The sequence below is a fragment of the Moschus berezovskii genome, chromosome 7 (genome assembly GCF_049115385.1).
Source record: "Moschus berezovskii isolate FMDL1 chromosome 7, NW_MosBer_1.0, whole genome shotgun sequence".
Taxonomy (NCBI): domain Eukaryota; kingdom Metazoa; phylum Chordata; class Mammalia; order Artiodactyla; family Moschidae; genus Moschus; species Moschus berezovskii.
In genome coordinates, this window is record NC_142466.1 from 48216896 (window position 1) to 48241262 (window position 24367).

The 24367-nt window shown below is 36.1% G+C and overlaps 1 protein-coding gene across 6 annotated transcripts in view; it reads left to right on the forward strand.

Annotated features, from left to right (window-relative positions):
- Positions 1–24367, forward strand: part of RFX3 (regulatory factor X3) — a 327736-nt gene that overhangs the window by 256581 nt on the left and 46788 nt on the right. For all 6 annotated transcript variants that reach the window (XM_055428303.2, XM_055428302.2, XM_088837912.1 and 3 more), the window contains 6 exons: positions 10291–10412; positions 12112–12224; positions 16275–16390; positions 16828–16982; positions 20935–21032; positions 24030–24179. In XM_055428303.2, the coding sequence (XP_055284278.1) occupies positions 10291–10412; positions 12112–12224; positions 16275–16390; positions 16828–16982; positions 20935–21032; positions 24030–24179 (754 nt within the window). The remainder of the gene's footprint in view (positions 1–10290; positions 10413–12111; positions 12225–16274; positions 16391–16827; positions 16983–20934; positions 21033–24029; positions 24180–24367) is intronic.

The window sequence follows — 24367 nt, forward strand, 5'->3', positions numbered from 1 at the left end:
GGCCCTTTAAGTAGAACTATAGTGACTAAAATCTAGTGATAACTATTTTGCATATTGATGGCATTATAGGTAATCAAAAAGAGGTTAAGTACTCTGATTAAGGAAGCAGGAGAGTGTGTAATAATTGGGTAATTTTTAAGACCTTCCTTTTGAAAATATTTCACATGAAAATAACTTCTGCACTTAATGAAGCAATCTTCAGTTTTCAAGGAATTTCACTCATGGACTAATTTGCTTACTCTAATATAGACAATAAATAGGTTCCGTTCCGTTCCGTCGCTCAGTCGTGTCCGACTCTATGCGACCCCGTGGACTGTAGCCTACCAGGCTTCTCCGTCCATGGGATTCTCCAGGCAAGAATACTGGAGTGGGTTACCGTTTCCTTCTCCAGGGGATCTTCCCGACCCAGGGATCGAACCCGGGTCTCCCGCATTGGAGGCAGACGCTTTAACCTCTGAGCCACCAGGGAATTAGTGTATAGCAAAAAGGAGGTGAATAATTTTCAGCTTTATGATCTAAATAAAAATTTTTGCTGCAGTTTCTTTTTAATATTTAAAAGACGCACTTAGAGAGTGTTGGCACATATATTTCAGTTATTCTTCCAAATTCTAGTAGCAAAAGTGGTGGAACAGAGTCAAGTGCTTTTGACAGTGTGTTTTGCTGCATCTGATTCCTTCACCAAATACATAATAATCAATGGTGCATATAGAATATGTCCATCACATGTAAAAGCGAATTCACAGAATCATTGAAAGAGCTGGAGCGAGTAGTCACCTAGTGCACCTAAAAGTGCAGTTTTCTTGATGAGAAAACTGAAGTTTATAAGCGTAAAGAGTCGGACACGACTAAGCGACTGAACCGAACTGAACTGAACTGAATGTATCCACAATCATATAGAAACCAGGACAAGAACCTAGGCCTCTTGTGATCTTATAAGAATTCTTTCCCTAAAGAGGTGGTATAGCCCAAAGAGAAATGTACACATATAATAAAAGTTTTGCATATGAAATAAAGAGGAAGATTACAGTTGAGTATGTCCTAAATAAGTGAAGAAATGTGTCACTTCCTGACTCTGTGAACAGTCTCTTCATAGGAATTGGATTCTGTGAAAAAAAGGAATTTTTGTGGCAGTGAGGGGGGTGGAAATAGAGGCCAATTGAAAAGCACGGCTAGTTGTGCTTTGGCTGTAGACAGATATGAAAGCATGCATGTTCCTAAGGAGTGAAGGCAAGCACCTCTGTCATTAGAAGATCTTTCTTAATATAGTTTTGTAGACTAGTGAAAAGAATTCTATATTTAAAGATTGGAAATAGGGGTATGAGTACAGGCTGCTTGACACTTTGGTGTGTGTGACTGAACTTCACTGAACCTCGGTTTCTTCATCTGCAAAATGGAAATTAATAATAATTGTTGTTGTTGTTCAGTCGCCCAGTCATGTCTGACTCTTTGCAGTTCCATGGACTGCAGCATGCCATGCCTCCCTGTCCCTCACCATCTCCCGGAATTTGCCCAAGTTCACATTCATTGCATCAGTGATGCCATCCAGCAGTCTCATCCTCTGATGCCTTCTTCTCCTCCTGCCCTTGATCTTTCCCAGCATCAGGGACTTTTCCAATCATCTGTTCACATCAGATGACCAAAATACTGGAACTTCAGCTTCAGCATCAGTCCTTCCAGTGAATATTCAGGCTTGATCCCCCTTAAAATTGACTGGTTTGAGCTCCTGTGTCCAAGGGACTCTCAGAATTCTACTCCAGCACCACAGTTTGAAGGCATCAATTCTTTGGCATTCAGCCTTCTTTATAGTCCAGCTGTCAAAACCATACATGACCACTGGAAAGACCATAGCCTTGACTATACGGACCTTTGTCGGCAGAATAATGTCTCTGTTTTTCAGCACACTGTCTAGATTTGTCATACTTTCCTGCCAAGAAGCAGTTTTCTGATTTCATGGCTGCAGTCACCATCCGTCACTGTCTGCAGTGATTTTGGAGCCCAAGAAGAGGAAAGTGAAAGTTGCTCAGTCATGTTCCACTCTTTGTAAACCCATGGACTATACAATCCTTGGAATTCTCCAGGACAGAATACTGGAGTGGGTAGTGTTTCCCTTCTCCCGAGGATCTTCCCAACCCAGGCATTGAACCCAGGTCTCCCACATTGCAGGCAGATTCTTTACCAGCTGAGCCACAAGGGAAGCCCAAGAATACTGGAGTGGGTAGCCTGTCCCTTCCTCAGGGGATCTTCCCAACCCAGGAGTCAAACCAGGGTCTCCTGTATTACAAGCGGATTCTTTACCAACTGAGCTATGAGGGAAGAAGGGGAAATCTGTCACTAATTCCACCTTTTCTCTATTTGCCATGCAGTAATGGAGCCGGATGCCACAATCTTAGTGTTTTTATTTAGTCTTAAGCCAGCTCTTTCATTCTCCTTCACCTGCATCAAGAGGCTCTTTAGTTCCTCTTCTCTTTCTGCCAATAGAGTGGTAACATTTGGACATCTGAGGTTGTTGATGTTTCTCCTGCCTATCTTGATTCCAGCTTGTAACTCATCCAGCCTGGCATTTCTCATGATGTGCTCAGCATATCAGTTCAGTTCAGTCGCTCAGTTGTGTCCGACTCTTTGCCACCCCATGAATCACAGCACGCCAGACCTCCCTGTCCATCACCAACTCCCGGAGTTCACTCAAACTCATGTCCATCGAGTCGGTGATGCCATCCAGCCATCTCATTCTCTGTCGTCCCCGTCTCCTCCCACCCCCAATCCTTCCCAGCATCAGAGTCTTTTCCAGTGAGTCAACTTGACGCATGAGGTGGCCAAAGTATTGGAGTTTCAGCTTTAGCCTCAGTCCTTCCAATGAACACCCAGGACTGATCTCCTTTAGAACGGACTGGTTGGATCTCCTTGCAGTCCAAGGGACTCTGGAGAGTCTTCTGCAGCACCACAGTTCAAAAGCATCAATTCTTCGGCGGTCAGCTTTCTTCACAGCTCAGCATACAGATTAAACAAACAAGGTGACAGCAAACAGCCCTGTCATGCTCCTTTCTCATTCTTGAACCGCTCAGTTGTTCCATACAGGGTTCTAACTCTTGCTTCTTGATCCGCATACAGGTTTCTCAGAAGACAGGTAAGGTGCTCTGGTATTCCCATCTCTCTAAGAACTTTGCACAGTTTGTCATGACAAAGGTGCTGATGAACCTATTTGCAGGGCAGGAATAAAAACTCAGACATAGAGAACAGACCTATGGACACAGTGGGGGAAGGAGAAGGTAGACCAAGTTGAGAAAGTAGCTTTGAAATATATATATTCCTATGTATGAAATAGACAGCTAACGAGCTGTTGCTGTGTAACACAGGGAGCTCAGCCTGGTGCTCTGTGACAGCTAGAGGGGTGGGATGGGGCGGTGGGAGATGGGAGGGAAGTTCAAGAGGGAGGGAACATATGTGCACCTATGACTAATCCATGTGGATATATGGTGGAAATGAACACAGCATTGTAAATCAATTATCCTCCAATTGAAAATATATATTTTTTTTAATTAAAAGAAAAAAAACGCAAAAGCACTGGAGTCCTCCGCCTTCCCATTCTTCCTCCCTTCACCACTGCCTCCATGGACATTATTCTCCTGGGTGCTCCCCAACAAACTTCCTGGATACATTTCTCTGTCTCAAGATATGTTTCCTTCTTCTATATAGCAAAGGGAAACATACTCAATATGTTTTAATAACCTACAAGGGAAAAGATTCTGAAAATGAATTGTCTTTTATATAATCATTGAGCTGTACACCTGAAACTAACACGATATTGTAAATCAACTATACTTCAATTTTAAAAAATTAAAGAATAAGGCTGTTTTGGAGAAGAATGAAGCTGGGAAATTGGGCAAGTTTGGCTTTCATTTCTTTACACCTCTGGGCCAGTGGTTTTCAACTGTGATTGATGTTAATGGTTTACTGTTCCTTTCCTGACCATAAATTCCCTGAGGTCATTACTGAGATAAGCATCTAGTACTGGTAAATTGCTCTGAGGCAGCTGAAGGTGGCAGGAGTCTTTAGTGAGAAGATGATCAGATGTCTGTGCATTTGGCTTTTGGAAAAAAATAAGGAATATTGGCACTGAGGTATTTAATGTTCACTATACTGCTTCAGCAAGTCCCTAATGTAAATATATTTTCCACTGAAGATAGAATCATAAATAATCACATTCAGTAATTATTAGGTATAGTAATTCATGTAAAGTTTGTTAATATTAATTCTTCTGATGAACATTTACTGAACTTGTGAAATGTTCATTTATATGCAAGATTTCATTTGGCAATTATATTGTTTGTTATTTACTGATAAGGAAACAGGCTTATTTAATTTTGCTTTATGCACGAAGTACACTAATTTATTTTTTCCGAGATAGAGCTTCAGATGCCCTTTTTTGTTTTTGTTGCTGTCTTGCAGTCAGGTGGAGTCATGTTGTCATTCTCCCAATAAAGGAAGAGTGGAAGCATTCCTCTAGGATCAGTTTAACAGAAAGGACCAGCTATACATAAGAGAAGTATCATAAAGGTGTCATACATATTTGTAACAAGAATATATCAGTTCTATATAGTTAAGCCTAAATTACCTACAATAGGAGAACTCAATGAAGAGATTCATGAGCTAAGGGAATTGTATTTGCTTCTTTCAACAGTGCAATTTTCAGCACCTGGGAGAGCAGTGAGCATCATTTGTGAAATGAATAAAGGATCCACAGGCTTCTGTTTCAGCCAACAGCTTCAACCTCTTCCCTGCTTCTCCCACATTTCCTACTAAAACTGCTGCAGTGAACACAAATACTCCCATTTGAATTTAATTTTTTCTACTCTCCTTTCCCAATTATAGATGTAGAGCTAATGACGAGACAAATATAGAGCTACCAACAAGGACTGAAGAGTTGTAATAACTATCATTAATCAGCAGGGTTGATGCTATAAGTCAAGATAGAAACATATTCAGTGTGACATCAAGAAGTCCATTACTATTCTGAAAAGGTGGCACTCAACATTATTTTCTTCTGATCTGTTTATGTTTATATCATTTGATTTACTTCATACCTCAAGTCACTTAATAATTTTCTGGGACAATTTTTCCAAAGTGAACGTCATGATTCCTGCAGAAAATTTTAGCCTTTTGTCCCGGTTATGAGCTCAACATTTAGGTTTGTTCATGAAAATCAAATGATTTTGTACTCTCTATAGTTATAAGCATGATGATGACTCTAAATGCCTATACAGCTCAGATTTCACATCTCGCTTGTGCATTTTTTGCCTGGTTCAAATATACTTGTCCAAATTGTTAATTTAGTCTGTTGAAAATCCTTCTACCTGTTACTATTAGTTGAATGTGATGGTAAATATATACCCTTCTTTGCCTTCCATTGAACTCCTTCAGTGTCTGTATGTGTGAGATTATTGACAGAATTAGATATTATTTTACAGTAGAGTTACAGCTGTCCAAGTTCTAAATAACAGCTATGACTTAACCCCATGGGGGAAGATGCCTAATAATTTTCCAAGTTTTTTTGTTAGTGACAGGTTTCATGCATAAGCTCAGCTATTAAAGCATTAGAGTTTCTTTGATTTCTTAATCATTAACAACTTTAGCTTTGATTGCCCATGGAGTTGCAAGCTGTTAAAATTATCATTTGCCTCTTACTAATTTTGAAACCAAGAGCTGTTTGTTCATTTGATGTAGCACAGGTCTTTATCAGAGCGCACACAACTCAAGAGCACTAAGAATCTACTATAAGAAAGCCTATGATAAAACAATAAATTTGTAAAAATAAATGGGAGTAAAAGGAGAGAATTCTTAAACATTAAAGAGTTCTGTTTTTTGAAAGATTCAACAAATTTTTTTCAGTAGAAAACATTCTTTTTGTAATTTTAGTATTTAAATAGTGATTATTTTATTTAGAAAAGAGAGGGACATGGCTGGTTCTTGTTGATGTTTGAAAGAAAACAACAAAATTCTCTAAAGCAATTATCCTTCAATTAAAAAATAAAAAAAAAAGATAGGGAATCTGAAAGCTGTGTTTCAATGATAAAAGGTCACTTGAAATTCAACCAGCGCTAAGATAATGTTGGATTATCATGTGAGTCAATGGAATATTAACATCCTGGAAAATTCTATGCATACACAGCCTTTTCAAAGCTATGCCCCTGCAATACTTTACCTATAGTAAAGGAGATATTTGTTAACTAGGTTTGCTATTTGTTAAGATCAACTGATGGTCTGATACAGTGAAAGGTGTTACCTTGAGCATTCATTCATACGTTCATTTAATAATCATCCACCATCTATTCAGAGATAGTTATTTACATTCCAAATATAGTTTATTGAAAAAAATTGAGAAATGACTTATTAAAATGACTTTTCTGTAATGTTATGGTTCTATTTCTACAACATTTGACTGAATTTATTCTTGGGCCAAGATGCTCCTATAGACTAGTTCTGTGAAGACTACTTAAGAAATATATGAGAAGCTAGTTAAAATAATAAATTCCTAATCCCCATTCTCAAAGATTTTGTTAGATAGATCTAGGGTAAGCCTACCATTTAAATTTTTTTTAAACCTACTCAAATACTGATGTATAAATAGCTTTAAAAACCCAATATAATATCATCTATAACTGTGTCTTCCAAGAAGAGTCAGTTACCACATGTATTTGTTTATCTTATGTTTAATGTGGCTATTCAACTTCCTATTAAACTCCCTCCTTCTCTGGGAAGCCCCAGTGCTCTGAAGTAATGGCAGGGATAGGATGTTATCCCTAGATAGGACATCAGGAAAATGAACATCTAGCTTTCCTCAGTTCAATATTTCTAATTTCTTGGGGTTTCTTTCTAAGTATCAATTAAGTACCAGGCAATACCTGGCATTTGGAAATGCCACTACTAGGAAAAGTCAGCACTGCCTGGACTCTCTCTGTCATTTATAGGCCCATACTCATACTGTTCTTGTATATGAGCCATATATCTGCCCTCCTGATGTCATTCTTTTTTAATGTTTATCTGGCTGCATCAGGTCTTAGTTGTAGCACGTGAGATCTTTTTTCGCGGTGCATGGACTCTGGCATTGGCTCACAGGCTCAGTGGTTGCAGTGAGCAGGCTCCAGAGTGCACAGGCTTCAGTAGTTGTGGACTGTGGGCTCTGAAGTGCTTTGAAGCGTGCAGTCTCTCTAGTTGCGATGTGTGGGCTTTGTTGCTCTGTGGCATATGGAATCATAAGTTTCCCAACCAGTGATCGAACCCATGTCCTCTGCATTGTAAGGTGGTTCTTAACCACCAGACCACCACAGAAATCTCTTTTGTCATTCTTTATGTCACAAAACCCTCCCAACATAAACATACGCTTCTGGCATATAGAGGTCCTATTACTGAGGCAAAGGGCTTCTCTGGTGGCTCAGACGGTGAAGAGTCTGCCTGCAATGTAGGAGACCTGGGTTTGAGTCTTCCCTGAGTCGGGAAGATCTCCTGGAGAGGAAAACGGCAACCCTCTCCAGTATTCTTACCTAGTAAATCCCATGGATGGAGGAGCCTGGTGGGCTACAGTTCATGGGTCACAAAGAGTCGGACACAACTGAGTGACTAACATTTTATTATTACCCAGGCAAGCAAAAATAGAAACACTTTGTGCATTTTCACCCAATCCATTCGATCCATCATTCACTTTGCAACCCTTACTCTATGGTTAGAATTAAACCTCCTATTGCCCAGTTTTGAATGTATTTTCTTTTTTTTTCTTCACCTCTTCTTTATAAGATTTGTTCTTAAGTACTGACCTGCAGAATTTCTCCAGAATTAACTTATTTCCTTTTTGTCTACAAGCTAATCTTAATGAATATTTGAATCTCCTGTATAATAGAATATACCTCTAATCAGTGCTTCCCACTCAATATCATTATTATTAAGCATAATTATTCACTAATTATAATATATTGTGATTTTGAGTGCTTATTAAAAATACCTCTTTCTCGTTTGGAACTTCTGCTATCTACATCTTTCTGAGAAAGTAGATCATTTTCCTTGCAGACTATAGGCTTGCTAAGCACTATGTGCAAGTAGAAGGTGACACAGCATCTGTACAATGTCTGTATGTCAGTCTAAGATGAATATATGTCATATCCTTTTATGGTTCTTGATATTTGTGCCTCCTAAACATCTGTAGTGTACTAGATGCTATGCAGGACAAAGGAAACTGATAAAACACAGCTGGACAAAGTCTAATAATTACTCTCTCATCCTACGTTGAAAATTAATATAATGAAGACTATAGGAAATATTTCCATTTTGCTCTTCTCCAGAGTAAGTAGTTCAAGTCCCTTTAACCACTTTTGTTTATTAACTCCATGATCCCCAAATTCTATTACATAAATGAAGAAACACGATTAAACAATTTTAGCTTCTTTTATTAGTGATATAAAATTTCATAGTTGAAAAAGGGAGGCTAAAGTCAAATGAAATCTGGAATGGATCAATGAAGATAAAAGCTTCTCTAACTGTATTCCCTAAAGATAAAATCATTAAAGTCTTCTAGAACAGAATGGTTAGCAGCTGCTCCCCCACAAAAGTACTCAAAGTTCTTGCCTCACAAAGGATTTTTTTTTTGCCTCTCTATGATTCTTTAAGGAGGAAAAAAATCAGAAAAACATTTTTTTTTAATAAATGGCACTTCTAGCATACTACAGTATTAAACCATGTGTTATCTCTTGATGTGGCCCCAACTGAAAAGTACTTTCAGATGTTTTTTTCCATTATATAAAAGAATAGGTTTGAGTTCTTTTATACCATTAGAAAATAACAACCAACATTTTGGTGTACAGGGTCATCACTAAAATGATAACAAGAATGAAGCGTGTTGTATCCTTTGTTCACCCTGTTCATCTTCTGACTTTATTTTTGCTTTTCATATAGTTCTTTGTGAGATTCCTGTCACATAAAAAATACAAGTAAATGTCATGAGTGACTCTGCAGTTTGTCATGGAAGTTTCATTTATCTAAGTCATCATAACATTCAAGGTTGAATTACTTCCTAAGGCAACCTCAACATTAGTTTGTGTGATGTTTCACCAGATTCATTCATTTCCTATCTATTGTCAGAGTGTAGGCATCTTTGAGTATATCTTGTTCATGTATTGGGGACATTGCTACTCACAATAACTTCATATTAACACACTATTAACAGTTAACTTATGGTATCAATGTAAGAGTCAAGTATCTGGATGGTAAGACTATTAGGTGGTTCTGTTTATAAATATATTTCGAAATGGGGAGAAATGGAAGGACAAACAACATAAAGTGTATAAGTGTAGATAATAAACTTATTGTAGATTTTAACATTTTCTTACATTTATGTTTTTTTTAAATTATAAAATGAATAAAAATATTTGAGATCTTAACAGAAGAAATTATAGTTGCTGCTTCTTATTTTATATTTGCTTATCTTAGGAGACTTACCTATGCATTTTTCCTATGGTATTTCTCTCCCAAGCGTCTTTCTTTCTTGCCTATGCTGTTGAAGCATATTTTTTCTATTTTAACAGTATGGAAAGTTCTTGAGTTTATATGACTAGGACCTAAAGATAAATACATAACTATAGGTGACTTTTATTCTTTTTAATTTTTTAAATTTGATGACTCAGGTTTATAGATGGATTTTTGTATGCATTTTGCTACAAGCTGATGCTTATGGTCTTTATATTTGCAGATGTTGACAGAAGTCAAGGGAGATGAATGTGTTGAGATGCATGGGAGGCTTTAGGTGATATGGAAAACAGTATGGTTGAGTTTTAGGCTGAACCACATTTTGGAGATATTAATTAAATAAAAGCCATTTTAAACATTTCTCAGACCCAAACTCCTAGATTTTATTTCAGATTCACATCCCAATGTATTTAAAATGTTTCTCCCTTGACCCATTGGCCATTAACAATTATGTTCAAATAGTGTATTAAAAGTATAATCATAGACTTCCTTGCCACTGCTGTCCAAAGAAATACCTCATAACTCTTTCATTCTTAGCTAAATTTCTGAATTTTTGGAAATGGGTGCCCTTCTTAAGTGCTTCTCCTTCTTTTTTCTTTTTACAATTTAAAAAATTTCCTCATCCTAACTTTATGAGACTATCAAGAAAGAAAATCTTTTACGAATATCATGAGACAGTTAAAGAAGAAAAAACAAAATTGAATGCCTTGGGAATTTTGTGTAGTACAAAAAACAAGGAATAATTTGGTTTATTTGTTTTTTCCCATCTAATATTTTTAGGTACAAGCCTATGCAGAAAGTGGATGGGGTTGCAGATGGTTTCACAGGAAGTGGTCAACAGACAGGCACATCTGTTGAGCAAACTGTAATTGCCCAAAGTCAACATCATCAACAGTTTTTAGGTATGTTGAGGTATAATGCATATTAGTTGTTATTAGAATTTTGAAAACAGGAGAACTACAGTAGTGTTTTATCCAAGTACAATGTCTATTACAGATATTAATTACATAGATTTTTTGTGTGTGCTGAAACTGTGCACATTATGTGATAGTTCTAGTTCATTTATACTTTTTTTGTGTCCGCTAGACTTATTTTTAAAAATCTCAAGCTATATAAAACTTTTAAATTAGTATGAATTAAAACCTCATTTCTGTGGAATTGCTTCCCAGAACTTGTATTAATTGGGCATTTGTGATCAAAATTGTGTTGTAGTTTCAGTAGTATTAGTAACTTCAAGTGCCAAAAGTAATTCTCGTTTCCTATGTAGAATATTGCATGTGCATACAATCTCAGATTAGAAAACAATTATTATAAACTTTTAAGTAATTTATTCTTTTAAATTGATCATAGAATTTCCTATTTTTGTAATTTTGTAAATGGTATATATGTTTCTTGTTACTTAAGAGTTAAGGAAGTGGAACTTTCATTTTTCATATTCCTGTAAAAGCTCAAAGTGCAAAATGGCATTTTGCACTTTAATTGAGAGCTTTTCTAGAGATGAACATGCATAGTTTCGGTACAACAGATCAAAATTAGTAGAATATATCAGAGTGTGTGTATGTGTCTGTGTATGTGTGTGTGTGTCTGTGTGCACTTTCTGACAAAGACAACTAAAATGTACTCTCAGGACTGAATAGCTGCTGAAATATGAAAACGTTATGGCAGCATTCCCAAACTAGAGTCTTCAAGTATATTCTTATAGAGCCATGAGCTCTCAACAAGAATTTTTATGTTTCTTATTTTATGTTCTTATTTCAATTATAATCTTTAAAAAGACTGAATTTGGATTACCTAGAAGAACGAATATTGTTCTGAAAATTTAGTTTCCACATTTGTATTTGAATTTATGATAAGGCTGGCACCAAAGTGTATTGCATTAATTGTCCAGAGCTAATGAGAAAAGAACAGACTTACTATGTAAATTATGGCTTCATCCCAAGGGAAGGCTAAATGGTGTCCCAGTGCTCTGTGTGGAGGAAAGTTTCACAGCTCATTTGAATATGGAAACATAACGGGAGAATCAGCCGTTTGGTTGTCAAACTCAAAAGTTCCTGCACTGCAGCAGTTAGTGCCACATTCATGTCATGAAAGATTCGGTTACAGGACAGCAGCATCATCTATCATATAAATTAACATTGTTAAGTTTAATGTTATTTTTTTAGGTTTCATTATACTTACTTTGTAGGTCTTTTGGTTTATGATTATATGAGAGGTAGAAGCATAATGAGTTTAAAGCTAATGTATTTTATATACCTAAGTAACAAAATGATAAAAATAACCAAAATTGATACTGGCCAGCTCAAGGTATTTTTCTTATCATAGGGGTCCTGTATTGAGAGACACCGTGATATGTTATTTCCAGTATAATCATAGTGAAAATTTTGTTTCTCCAAAATTTTAAAAATATTCCCTCTATTCTTTTGTGCTGCTGCTGCTGTAAGTTTTGTTTGTAAAATACTAGTATGAAAAGTCCTTGCATTTTGGACCTCTGACCTTTATTTTTTTTTTTTTCCTTTTTAGTCTGCTTAAATTTTCCTTCATTAGTCTTTAATTGGCACCATCCACAGTAACTTTTTTTCCATTGTGTTGTCATGGTAACAGATGCATCTCGAGCACTTCCAGAGTTTGGAGAAGTTGAAATCTCTTCTCTGCCAGATGGTACTACCTTTGAGGATATCAAGTCACTGCAGAGTCTTTATCGAGAGCACTGTGAGGTGGGTCTTTTCAAAATATAGTATGGACACAAGCTAAGTTTTTCCAGACAACTGGCTAAAACAAATACTCCAACATATTCCTAGAGGACAGATGAAGTTAGCTCATATTTCTTTGAACACTGATAAACTGTTTTTTTCTTTTGTCTCAAACTGGAGAAGTGAAGAATGCAGGAAGAGGAGAATAAATTTTAGTTTCCATCCTCTTAGCCTAGTCTGATACAAATCCTTTGATGAAGCAGTTCCACTTCTGGGTACTCATCCTAGAAAAATGTTTGCATGTGGTTGAAGAGATAAGTGTATAGGGAACTCGTTGCATTATGGTTTTTAATTAAAAAGATTGATTATAACTTCAGTATCTAACAGGGAACTGAATAAATAAAATATGGTATAATCTATAGAGTAGAATGCTATGCAGCCATTAAAAGGAATAAGCAACTCTAAATGTACTTTTGTGGAACAAGCTCCAGGATTTTTTAAGAGAAAAAGCAAGATGTAAAACAGTGAGTATAGCATACTGTTGTTTTCATGAAAAAAGAACATGCTGTATACATCTCTGCAGAAGAAAGAACAAAATATTAATGCTGGTTGCCTTTGGGATCAAAATTGAGTTTAAGGAGTCAGGGGAAAGAGACTTAATTTTTTAATACACCCTTTTTAGTCTTCTGAATTTTATACTGTAAGTATGCATTTTTATCATGAATTATTTGCTCGAAATGTTTAGGCGTTCCTTCCAGGGATCATTGAGGCTCTAGTTTTGCTTGTTTCATTTTTGCCCCTTGAGTCTTCTCCTGCTGTTTTCCATCCCTCCTACTACTTCCTTTCTGTTTATCCCAGATTAGAATTGGATACATTGTCTTCAGGAGGTGAATTGTCTCCAGGTCCACATATACTGGCCACTTACCTGGCAGAAAGAAGATAGCAGATTGCAATAGGAGTTTTCTAAAGTATCCCTCCTTTTCAAAGAGGAACTATTTAGAATTTAAGTAGCTTTATTCCAGGGCTATTTATGATCTACTTAGAAGTAAAAGATAATCCTTGGGCAGTCCTCCTGACTGCTGACGATGCAGTATGTAGTGAGAAGTCTCAGCTCATAGCATTCACAGGTTTTTTTTTCCCACTCCAGAAATAAGAACCGCTTGAGTGAATCTGAGTGCTTGTCAAGGGTGCTAGGTTATTAACAACCAAGGGCAAGTTCTCCCCTTATTAACAAACCATGTGCCATAAGTATTTTTCAACATGTCCTGCCAGTTTGTTCCCAGCGTTTCTTCTTATGATGAAAAACACTGTCCATTTCTCTTCCACTGCTGTACTTTTTCCAGCATTAGAGAATTTCTGGATGATCCTTACTTATCAAGAAAAAAAAAACTTCTTGCTTTCTATGTGAATATCATGTCTATTCAAAAGTTTATGTAAAGATGCTTTAATCATTTTCTCATTGCTCTGTGTTCAGGTGAAACTCGCTTCAAGCAACCCAGCCTATACAAATATAATTTAGATTTGTTTAAAGTTTATCATATTGTTCAAAATATAACTTAGGGAATGATTATTTACAACTCTAAGGAATATACACTAAAATTAATCTAAATGAAAAACTCCCCCAATAAGATGAAAATATTATTTGGATTATAAAATTTTCATTAATTGTCAGGAATACTCTATATGAGGGCTTCCCAGGTGGCACTAGTGGTAAAGAGCCTGCCTGCCAATGCAGGAGACATTTGAGGCATGTGTTCCATCCCTGGGTCGGGAAGATCCCCTGGAGTAGGGCATGGCAATGCACTCCAGTATTCTTGCCTGGATAATCCCGTGGCCAGAGGAACCTGGCAAGCTACAATCCTTAGGGCCACCGAGAATTGAATGCAACTTAGCGTGCATGCACTCTGTATGAAGAAAACTGAACATTTATAGTAATTAATCTACATGGGAAATGGCAGTTCATAGACTCATTTGTTTCAGGGTTACCAGTATTCATGGCCACTCTCATGGAGCATAAAGTCATCTATGAAAAAGAAGTCCCTAATTATTGTTTCCTGTCACACTTCTAAACTTTTGATGGACAGGTGCCTGGGTCTCAGATCCAGTCCTGTAAATGGTTGTTTGCTTTAGGCTAGTGGCATCAGGATTATTTTAAACTATATTTGCCATACATTTTAGTCTGAACAGATTTAAAAGTGGGTGGACAAAAACGTTTTATTCATTTGTGAATGAGGCTGATACAAATGTCCTTTTCAACAGAATTATTTGAGGTTATTTAATTTGAAGAGATACTTAATTTAAGGTGCACTGAATTTGTTACTTGCCTTATTTTATTTCATATTTCCTATTGTTTATGTTTTTAAGAAAGAGTAACATACCTATTTTGACTATTTTTTGGAATTCTCGTAGTTGGTTTATCAAAGATACTTTGAAAGGATCACTAGTTATGGAAGGAACAAATATAATTTTCAACACAAGTTGCTCTAACAGTAATTTTTCCTTTCAATATATGCTTATAGTCTTCTTACAGCAGTCTCATAACTAGAGACAGATAAGGTATTAGATCAGATATTACTAATTACTCCATTAATAGACGTCTGTCAGAAGAAGCCTAAGTTAGAATCTTTCAAGAAAGCAGCTATAATAATTTGCCTCCTGAGAAGGTTTTGGGTTTTGCTGGGAGCAGCCACATCTGGATGCCCTTTACTTTCAGGGCTTGCTTTTGCATTTTTATTGTTGCTGATATTAAAGGGTGAGGAGTGTGATATTAATTTGTCCCCTTCCCTTCATTTTCATTATCCAAGTACTTACAACATTTCCTTCTAGTTCCCAGAACATGCTCCCAAACAAATTTTACTTAATATTCGAATTGGTCTCAAAGTGTCTCTGTATAGAACATCAATTATTCTCTGTACCATGCCTAAGGCCAGGTCTACACAGGTAGCACATACTCCAGCATTAGGAAATCATGGTTTCTTCTTTCTTCCTTAAATGTTCAGATTGATTCTCTCAGTTGCTTCTTATTGTCTCTTAGCCTCTGTGAATTTTGCAGATCTTGAAGGTGTTGTTTTACGTGTTTTTGTTCTCAATGCTGATGACATCAAACACATTATACTGAGTCTTTTATACTCAAAATAATCACAGAATCACGTGATCTTTGCACAAATAAGTTATTTAGTTTTATGACTGCTTTTATCTGAAGGCAAATTTGCAGACTAATTGCAATAACAGGGTGAAATTAAATATGATCATCAAAAGCTAATGAAAGTGGCAAATTTTAGCATCATCGAAAAAAATATCCTGATGCAGCTGGAGATCTAGGAGATAAAATTAAGGAGAAGGAGAGGTGAGGCCCATGCCCTCAAGTTCAGAAAAGGAAAGATAGTCTTATAGCTTCTCTCTAAAGGGAGTATGTGCAAAGAGGATTGAATGGAAGACACTGTGTGACCACAGAGAGGCTGTTTTTCTGCCAAGACAGGCACTACCCGTGTAAGGTCAGCCTAATTCTAGTTTCTCCCCCCAGCCTCTGCTTGGCTAGGAATGCTTCAGAAGCCATGGTCAGCAACCCTAGACCAAGCTAACTTAGCCCTGACTCCATCTGCCACGCACAGGCACCTTCACACCTTTATCTTCTGCCCTCTTTTATGACCAGTGGACACAGTCCAGTGAAGGCTGATGTGAATCACATCTATCTTCTGTGCCCATATGAATCTGAGAATAATAAGAGTAGAGGCAGTCAGGGAAGCAATGGGTTAATGGGTGAAAGAAAAGTTAGGGAAGCAAGCATGAAAGCGGAGAGAAAAGAGGTAAAAATAAGGGTGGGGTGTGAGGTCATTCTGAGAGGAATACAAGTTACCCTTCTTAATCATTTATTTATGAGATATTTTCCTCCTCGTCTCTATCTAGTCTCTTTTGTGTTCCCATTTCCAGTGGTAAAACTTAGTCTAGTTTCACTATGTCAGTTTATGAGCCCAAAAGTATCTTTACCTTTTAAGTCTTGTTATAGTGTGTACTCCTCACACATCCCCGTAAGTAATTTTGTAAGGTAATATGGATAACAATTTTGTTTTGTAGGCGATATTGGATGTTGTTGTGAATCTTCAGTTTAGCCTGATAGAAAAACTGTGGCAAACATTCTGGCGCTATTCTCCCTCAACTCCAGCTGACGGCACTACCATTACCGAGTCAAGGTCAGAATCAATATGCTTTTCCGATTCATTTTCATGGCTGAGTAGGTGTCACAGCTAATAAATTAGAGATATGTATACCAGTTGTGAACGTTACCTGATAACCTTAATTGAAAAGATTGAAATAAGCCACAAAGTACTCTCTTGAGGTTTCAGCGTGTGTATTATAGCTCCCATTTTTATTGATTTGGGGGACTGTGGTAGAACTATTTCATCCTCATGGGTTTAGTATCATATCTGCCTTTCATACCGTCAGAAAGTCTTAACGTGCATAGGCAACTCCGGGGGAGTATTTTATATATCCAGCCGTATGGCACCAGGGCAGTGGTGGTATAGTTCTAACCTCAGTAATATTTGATAAACTAAAACTATTTTTAAAGTCCATTTTCTTTTTTATCCTCATTTGCCATCTATTCATTTGCTACATTTATTCACACCAGCAATCTGAGTGAAATAGAAAGTCGACTTCCGAAAGCAAAGCTGATAACTCTGTGCAAACATGAGTCTATCCTGAAATGGATGTGTAACTGTGACCATGGGATGTACCAGGCTTTGGTGGAGATTCTCATCCCCGACGTCCTTAGACCTATTCCTAGTAAGTTAAATGCAGACAAGTACGGATGCTTTTGTTCTCCTACATTCCACCCAGGAAGTTTTGGGTAGTGACGTTGCAAACTAGAGTGATTCTAATCTCATTTAAATTTGCCACATAGAAAACACGCAACACAGAGTATTGCATGAAAGCAGCCTAGAGCAAACTGTAGTTGAAAGGGAAAAATTCTCTGTTTTTCAATCTTTCATTTTCTTTTTAATGAAAAAAGACAACCTAAAGATGTGACAGCCCTGATGACTAATTGCAAGAACACTCCCACGCCAGTCAACCAGTGTGAAAATCATTCTACCCAAGGACACAGTGTCCTTCATAAAACCCCTAATTTTTGAAACCTGTGATTGCTAGACCAGCCTCTTTCACGTTTGCTTTTGATTTGAAATGAATTTATCTTGGTTTCTACTGAAGTTGAATTTCTTTATAAAAGCATTTATTTTGTCACTGACATCATGTTAAAAACTACAAATGCAGTTTCCATTAACAGTAATGGTTAACTGGCATTTTGAGAGAAAAATCTGTGTAACTGCAAGAGCATTGTATTCCCGCCATGAAGCAAATAGGGATTACATAGATAAGTTAGATTACTTTTTTAAGTGATGGTGCTTTTTAAGCTACCCTGTTGCAAACAAAGCTATTTTTTTTTTTTTTGCACGTGTCAGTCTAAAAGCCACTATGGATACATGTGTTGGAGGCAGTTGAAGCAATTTTAGGCCTACATCTTTATGAGCACGTACTAGTAAACATAACCTTTAGGGAAATGGAACAGAATTGCTACTCCTCAGTGATGTTAATAAGGTAAAACCATCTTTTAGCTTGTAAAATTAGCAACAGTGTACTTCAAGTACACTGTTCACAGGAAATTTGTATTAAAGTATTCCAGAAAATACTAATATAGGGATTTAGTAAGAAAAGGTGAAGATTTAACATTTGTATGTTTATACTTTCTTTTTAAAAATATGGTAGAGTGGAAGATATGTATGTTTCCCACCACCTTAAAAAGTACACTGAGAAGCACATTTATACATAATATCAATGAACACAGACATAAACATACATAAATATGTACACAAATTAGTTTGTTAAAAACTCAGCTGCCATAGTCTCACATTGTTATAAATTGCTAATATCTTCTCGACTGCACCAAGTTTCCTGACTAAAGATTGATTAAAAGTGACATTGTCATGGAAAATTTTAACATGTAAATTCTCTACTGATTTATGTTCCAGAATCTCATTTTCCTTGTTTTTGTCTTACTCCCTGTACTCTGAGTAATAATCTCTAGAGATGTTTAAGAAAAGTTGCATAGGGTAGCTCATTAGCCTATGACATCTTGCCACCAATATAAATTTCTCTCATGAGATATAAGAAAAAAATGTCAGTGAGCACCTTCTTTGAGGCAAATCAACAACATTAGTATTGGTTAAACAATTCTAAAATCTGTTGCTTCTATGTTAGCATCACAAGGCTTTAACTTGTAAACTCAGCAGTTACCTAACATAAACCATGTATCACGTTTAGATGGTTTTAAGCCCCATAATTTTTAAGTACACAATACACATGACCTTTGTTTTTCACAAATTTTTGTTTGAAAAACATTTTATTCTGTCTCTGCATTCAGAAAATTCAAATTCAGGAATTTTTATATAAGTACAGTTTTATAGTTTCTCTGAAATTAAAAGATACATTAATGTGCCACCCTACCAAGTAAATTTGGAATTTTAATTCCTGTTCTATAATAAGATTTAACAAAAGTAAAGCTTAAAATATAGTTTAAATCACAATCTTCTGATTATATGCATTTTTATATTAATCATAAGCAGGCTGAGACAAGTTAGCTTTAGCATAGCTTTAAATTTCTAACCATCCATTCATGAGAAAAAGTTGTCAGTCAATCTGCACAATTTAATCTGACATGAATCCCTATAGAGAGAACAAACTTAATTTTATTTTTGAAAATTTTATTTTCCTGGCTACTAGTACTTAACTCTACCATTTACTGTCCAGATGGGATTCCTTTTTTTAGCCAAAAAAAAAAAGTTTGCATATCACACTAATTTAAAGTCGGCTTGAAGCTACTATACTCTGAAATACATTTATCTGAAAATGGAAGAAATACAGTGAAGTGTAAAAAAATTGTATAAGAACTCAACTGGTAGCACTTAAATGTACAATTTATGATTTCAGTTAAAGGTGACCCAAAATGTCATTTAATACAAAAAAGTAAAAACTAAAAATCATTTGAGATAAAAACATACCTTTTTATTTTATAATCTCCCTAGCATTAAATTTATTTAGATAAAAGAAGACCCATATTAAAATTTTTAACGTATTTTTCCCAGTTCTTGGTTTTTTCAGATTAAATAATTATTAATTAGAGAAAAATACATGATACAGACAGTAAAACTGAATCTTGAACAAAATTTTGCTGACTTTCAAAAAGGGTCTTTAATTTTTTTTCACTCTTTTTCATTTCCATTCATGCCTGCCCTCCATGGTTCTAGTACATAATACAGCAGAAAAATATTTTTCTTTCTTTTTTCTTTTTGGCTAATATGGGAAGCTTTGGAAATTTCAAATACTTAGCTGTCAGGAAATTTCCAACTCAGGGTTTCCAGTGGATGATTCTCATGTCTAAAAACTGCACTACTTGAGTATTTTTCCAAAAAAAGATAGCCATTTAAATCTTTTTTGTCATTTGACCACTTAAATAAATAACTTTTAAAAATTAGTTATTTTATTATTGGATCAGTATAATTTATATCTGATGCAAGCAATTTGAGTAAGCTAAATTATGTCTAACTCTGCTTTAACAAAAGTAATAAAGATGCATGTCAGACTATTTTGAGCACAGAAGAAAAATGAGGGAATTTGATCCCATCATTAACGTTAATACTCTTGGGAGCCTTGGGTAAAAATGTGACTTCTCTGTCTCTTATTGTGGACTACCAACTGTACTACCTACCCGCATTATAGAGAACCCACAAGGATTTGCTTTGAGTTGTGGGTGCTTCAGACATTTATTAAATGTCTTAAACTACTCCCTACACCGTGTAGCCTTGGGCACAGATGAAGTGAAATGCTCTGACTGAATTACTTCTTGAAGAAGAGAATTCTGTTTCCTATCTCAGTAAGGGATCTAAGTAAGCACATCCCTTAGTATAAAATAATCATATTCACCCCGATACTGGAAAATGCTTCCAGTCGTTTTATGACCACCATAAAAGTTGCTCTCATGGGACCTATACTTAATCAGGTTTTAACAGAGATGCAAGGAATATGGAACAGACTATTTTAGGAATATCTTAAGAATATTGGTCTCTGTGACAGCCGTTTTATCACAGTAATCTTTTATCGCTACCTGCCAGTGAGATGGAGAATAGTTATCCAGAATATCAAGTCAGGCAATTTTAATTTTACCTTACTTTTCAACAACAGTGAGAAATAACTACTCTAATTGACATGTTCTAATGTAAAGAGATGCATAGAGAAAGAAAGCTTTGCATTATTTTCTTTCTAGCTAAAGAAATGAAAATAAGTTAAGAGCTTGAAAAAAGTCACCAGATTTCTAAAGACAATACTTAGCCTTTGAGCAAAAAGCTGTTTTTGAAAAGAGTATTTTGTCTAAGATAGAAAATTCCATAAGTATATTCACAACTGGTATATGTTGCTATAAGCAAAAAATGCTTGAATGTTTTCATTTCCCAACGAAGTGTCATAAGTATCTGGGAACAAAACAGCTTTAAGACAAAAAAAGCCCACGATATAATATTTGGATTCTTTCAAAGTTAGGAATAATGTTAAATAAAGTCTTATTAATGAGGATAAGTTCTGTTTGTGCTATTTCAAATGTTATGGTTGTATGTTTTCCCTTACTCTAGCATAAAGATTAATGTTCTTTGGTATTTGTTTCGTTCTGCTTCTGTTCTTTAACATTTAGGTGCCTTGACCCAAGCCATTCGAAATTTTGCAAAAAGCCTTGAAGGTTGGCTTTCCAATGCCATGAACAATATTCCACAAAGAATGATACAAACCAAGGTACACTTTCATGTCCTTGCCTTTTCTTTTGTGTTTAGGAAATGGTCATGAACTATGAATTTTAAATCTGTCCTATCAAATGATGTTATGTGAAATACAGCATTGATTTTTATATTTGTATTTTATAATCATGTGGCAAAGAACTTCACAAGATATGTTGTTTGAAATGCTCCTTTCAGAGAGACTAGAGAAGCATTGTCGGTGTGGTGTATTTATCAGCCCTTTCCTAAAGTGTATATTTCAGGTTGCTTAATTTCAAATATTGAAAAAAATAGCCTAGAATGTCTAAATAATTTGCATTTGAATGAGTTTTAGATTTTTTTTTAAGTCCCCTACTATACTCGTATTCTGAAATGCTCATGTAAAATAATAACCATTTTGCTTTTCAGGATGTTTTGTTTTTTTAACACTGAAGAATGCTTTTGTGAATCAAGTAATCATTTCTTAAAGAGAACCGTTATCTCATAGTTGAGTATATTTCAGGAATATGGATTATTTAGCTGGAGATATGAATTCTGCTCTTCACTTTTTCCCCTGCTAACCATGTTACTTTAGATTAATCTGTGAACACACTTGACAGATTGGACTGATTTTGTCTAAACTTTGATAACAAAAGTCACATTTGTGGCCTTTTATCAGGGACTGTATCTCCTGTCAGACTCCAACAATATGCCTTGGCTTTCAGTTTGAAAATGTAGCTGAAGCTCTTGTAGCTGACAAGTCTGTGATAGCACAAGTAACTCTTACTTCTTCCTGTTTTGGCTTAAGGTTTGCAATAACACATTCTATCTCTAAAACATACTGAAGGTCACATTTCAAGGACATGTCCACCTTAGATGGTTGCTCGATTGAGCTGTGCTGTCAATATGGTAGGGCTAACCACATGTGGCTATTTACATTTAAATTTAATTAAATTGCATTAAAATTTTAGTTCCTCAGTCACACTAGCTACATTTCAAGTGCATCTTAACCCATGTGACTAGTGGCTACCATATTAGGTAACACATATGTAGAGCATTTCCATCATTGCAGAAATGGTTCCATCCGTGGCAGTGCTGTTTTAGAGTGCCACATTGAGGTGAGCAAATAAAGTAGATGCTCTTTGATTAAGATGATCAGAGGAATGCTTTCCAACTTGCAAAGTCAGTCACAGTCATAACAATACTTTCAAACAACTAAAAGCATCTCCTACCCCAGTATCATCAAGTGGTTGTGATAGCAGTCTAGTTGCACTATTGGTCATCTCATTGATCTTCAGAATTGATTTGGGTGGTTTCCCTTGGTAAAAGATGTCTTCTGCTACTCCTCTCTCAAGGATGTGCCGCCTTTTTTCAGCTGAGCATTCAGTCAACAAAGATGATCCAACTGGACAGTAGAAATAGCATAATGAGGATGTGACTGAAAGTTGTTATCAAAATGCCTGGATTCATATCCCACCTCTGTACTTTAGTTTCTCTGTAATCTTGAGTAAGATAGTTAACCTCCCTAAAGTATAACATGTGTCTAAAGGGATGTTTATGAGAATTGAACATGGTAATGTATGTTAGACATTTAACACAATGCCCAGCACATAATATGTATTTGATTAGTACAAACCTCAGAGATGGGAAAATGTGAAATATTCTCTCTGAGGATATGTGGATGTCCCCAAGCTCCACATGGTCCTAAAACATCTCACTATCAAGACAGGGCATTGTTGTCTTATGGAACATCTACTCCCACTCAGCCAAATGACTGTTCAATCGGTTGCTTGTTTATATACCCACAGTGATTTAATGGCATTCCATCTATTCCTATAAATACCTAATATCCTCATCAGATCTGGTATGGAAGTAACAAATTTTCATGAGATCATGACATTTAGATATTTACACTTTTTTTGTCATTATCTTTGCTATCTTTCAACATAACCTGATTTGTTCAGGGTTTCAGCCGGAAATAAATGGTGTATCCAAAGAAAAGAATAATTGAAGAAAGTTTAATAAGGGTCTGTTTCTAAATGTGTAAACAGAGCTAAGGAAACCAAGGACTAGCATTTGTGGGGGAAGCCTGCCCATCCCTCGGTCTGAATGGGAGAGAAGTGATTATGGCATCAAGAGCTGTTCTCCTCCATGCAGGACTGTGGCCTTAGGCAGGAGAGAGTGGAAGTTTTGAGGGAATAACTACCTTGACCACTTTCTTCTGTCCTTCAGTCCCTTACCAGTGCCTCTCATTGACCAAATCCAACTGGAAGCCCAAGTACAAGGAAGGCAGTTAATTTAATTTTTCAGTTCAGTCTTTCCAGGCACAGAGCAGAAGGGGGAAGGATAGAAAGTACATTTCAGAGGACAAATGGGGATTTTTCTGGATAACCCTTTTACATACATCTAGATTCTGGAGGAAAAAAAAAAGAGTTCTTGTTGCTTATGTCTGAGAAGTTTATTAGCTATCTATTTGCTAATATAGGCTTTGAGTTCTCCTATTTCACCTCAAAATTGACCACCCTTATTTCACCTCTATAAAATAAAGATGAAAAGAGTGAATCTGTATGATAGTGCTCTGAAAAGTATATTTTTTAATCCAGTTAAAAAGTGGGACTGGACAGTTTGGTTTTCCAAGTAAAAGGAAAATTTTTTTATTTGGTTAGTTTGTAGTTGACTGTCACACTGAGAATAAGAAATGAAAATCAACATTTTCCCTAATTTCCCAGACTAAATCATTTCTTGCTGATGATGAGTAGCTACTTGCAAGACCGGTTTAATTAATAGTGCACTCAGATGTCTAAGAATGTGGGAGTTTGTTTTAGCCTTGACCTCAACCTACTGAAAAGGAAAATAATACTTGGTTTAGAGATTTAAATGCTGTAATTTACAAGTAAACTGTCTCACCAATTGAATTTGAAATAAGTATCAGAGAGAAACATTTGAAATTTGGCAAGGGAATAAAGATTTGAAGATTGCAGTGGTTTCTTTTATTGGAGGGGAAAAGAAATCCCAATTTAATTGGGTTTCTTTACAGGTTGCAGCTGTAAGTGCCTTTGCCCAGACTCTGCGAAGATACACGTCACTCAATCACCTGGCCCAGGCAGCTCGTGCAGTGCTTCAGAACACTTCTCAGATCAACCAGATGCTCAATGACCTCAACCGTGTCGACTTTGCCAATGTCCAGGTACTCTGTTTTCTTTCAAAACAGATCTTTTAATGAAAGGTATCCAGTATTTTTCTTCTTAATTAGGATCATCATATTTCTTTTCAAAGTTACATCAATTCACAGGCACATCTAGATTCACAATGTCCTGAAAGAGGAGAGTTTTACTCAACTATAACTTTACTGCTCCTCTGTTTTGTGGTTAAAGC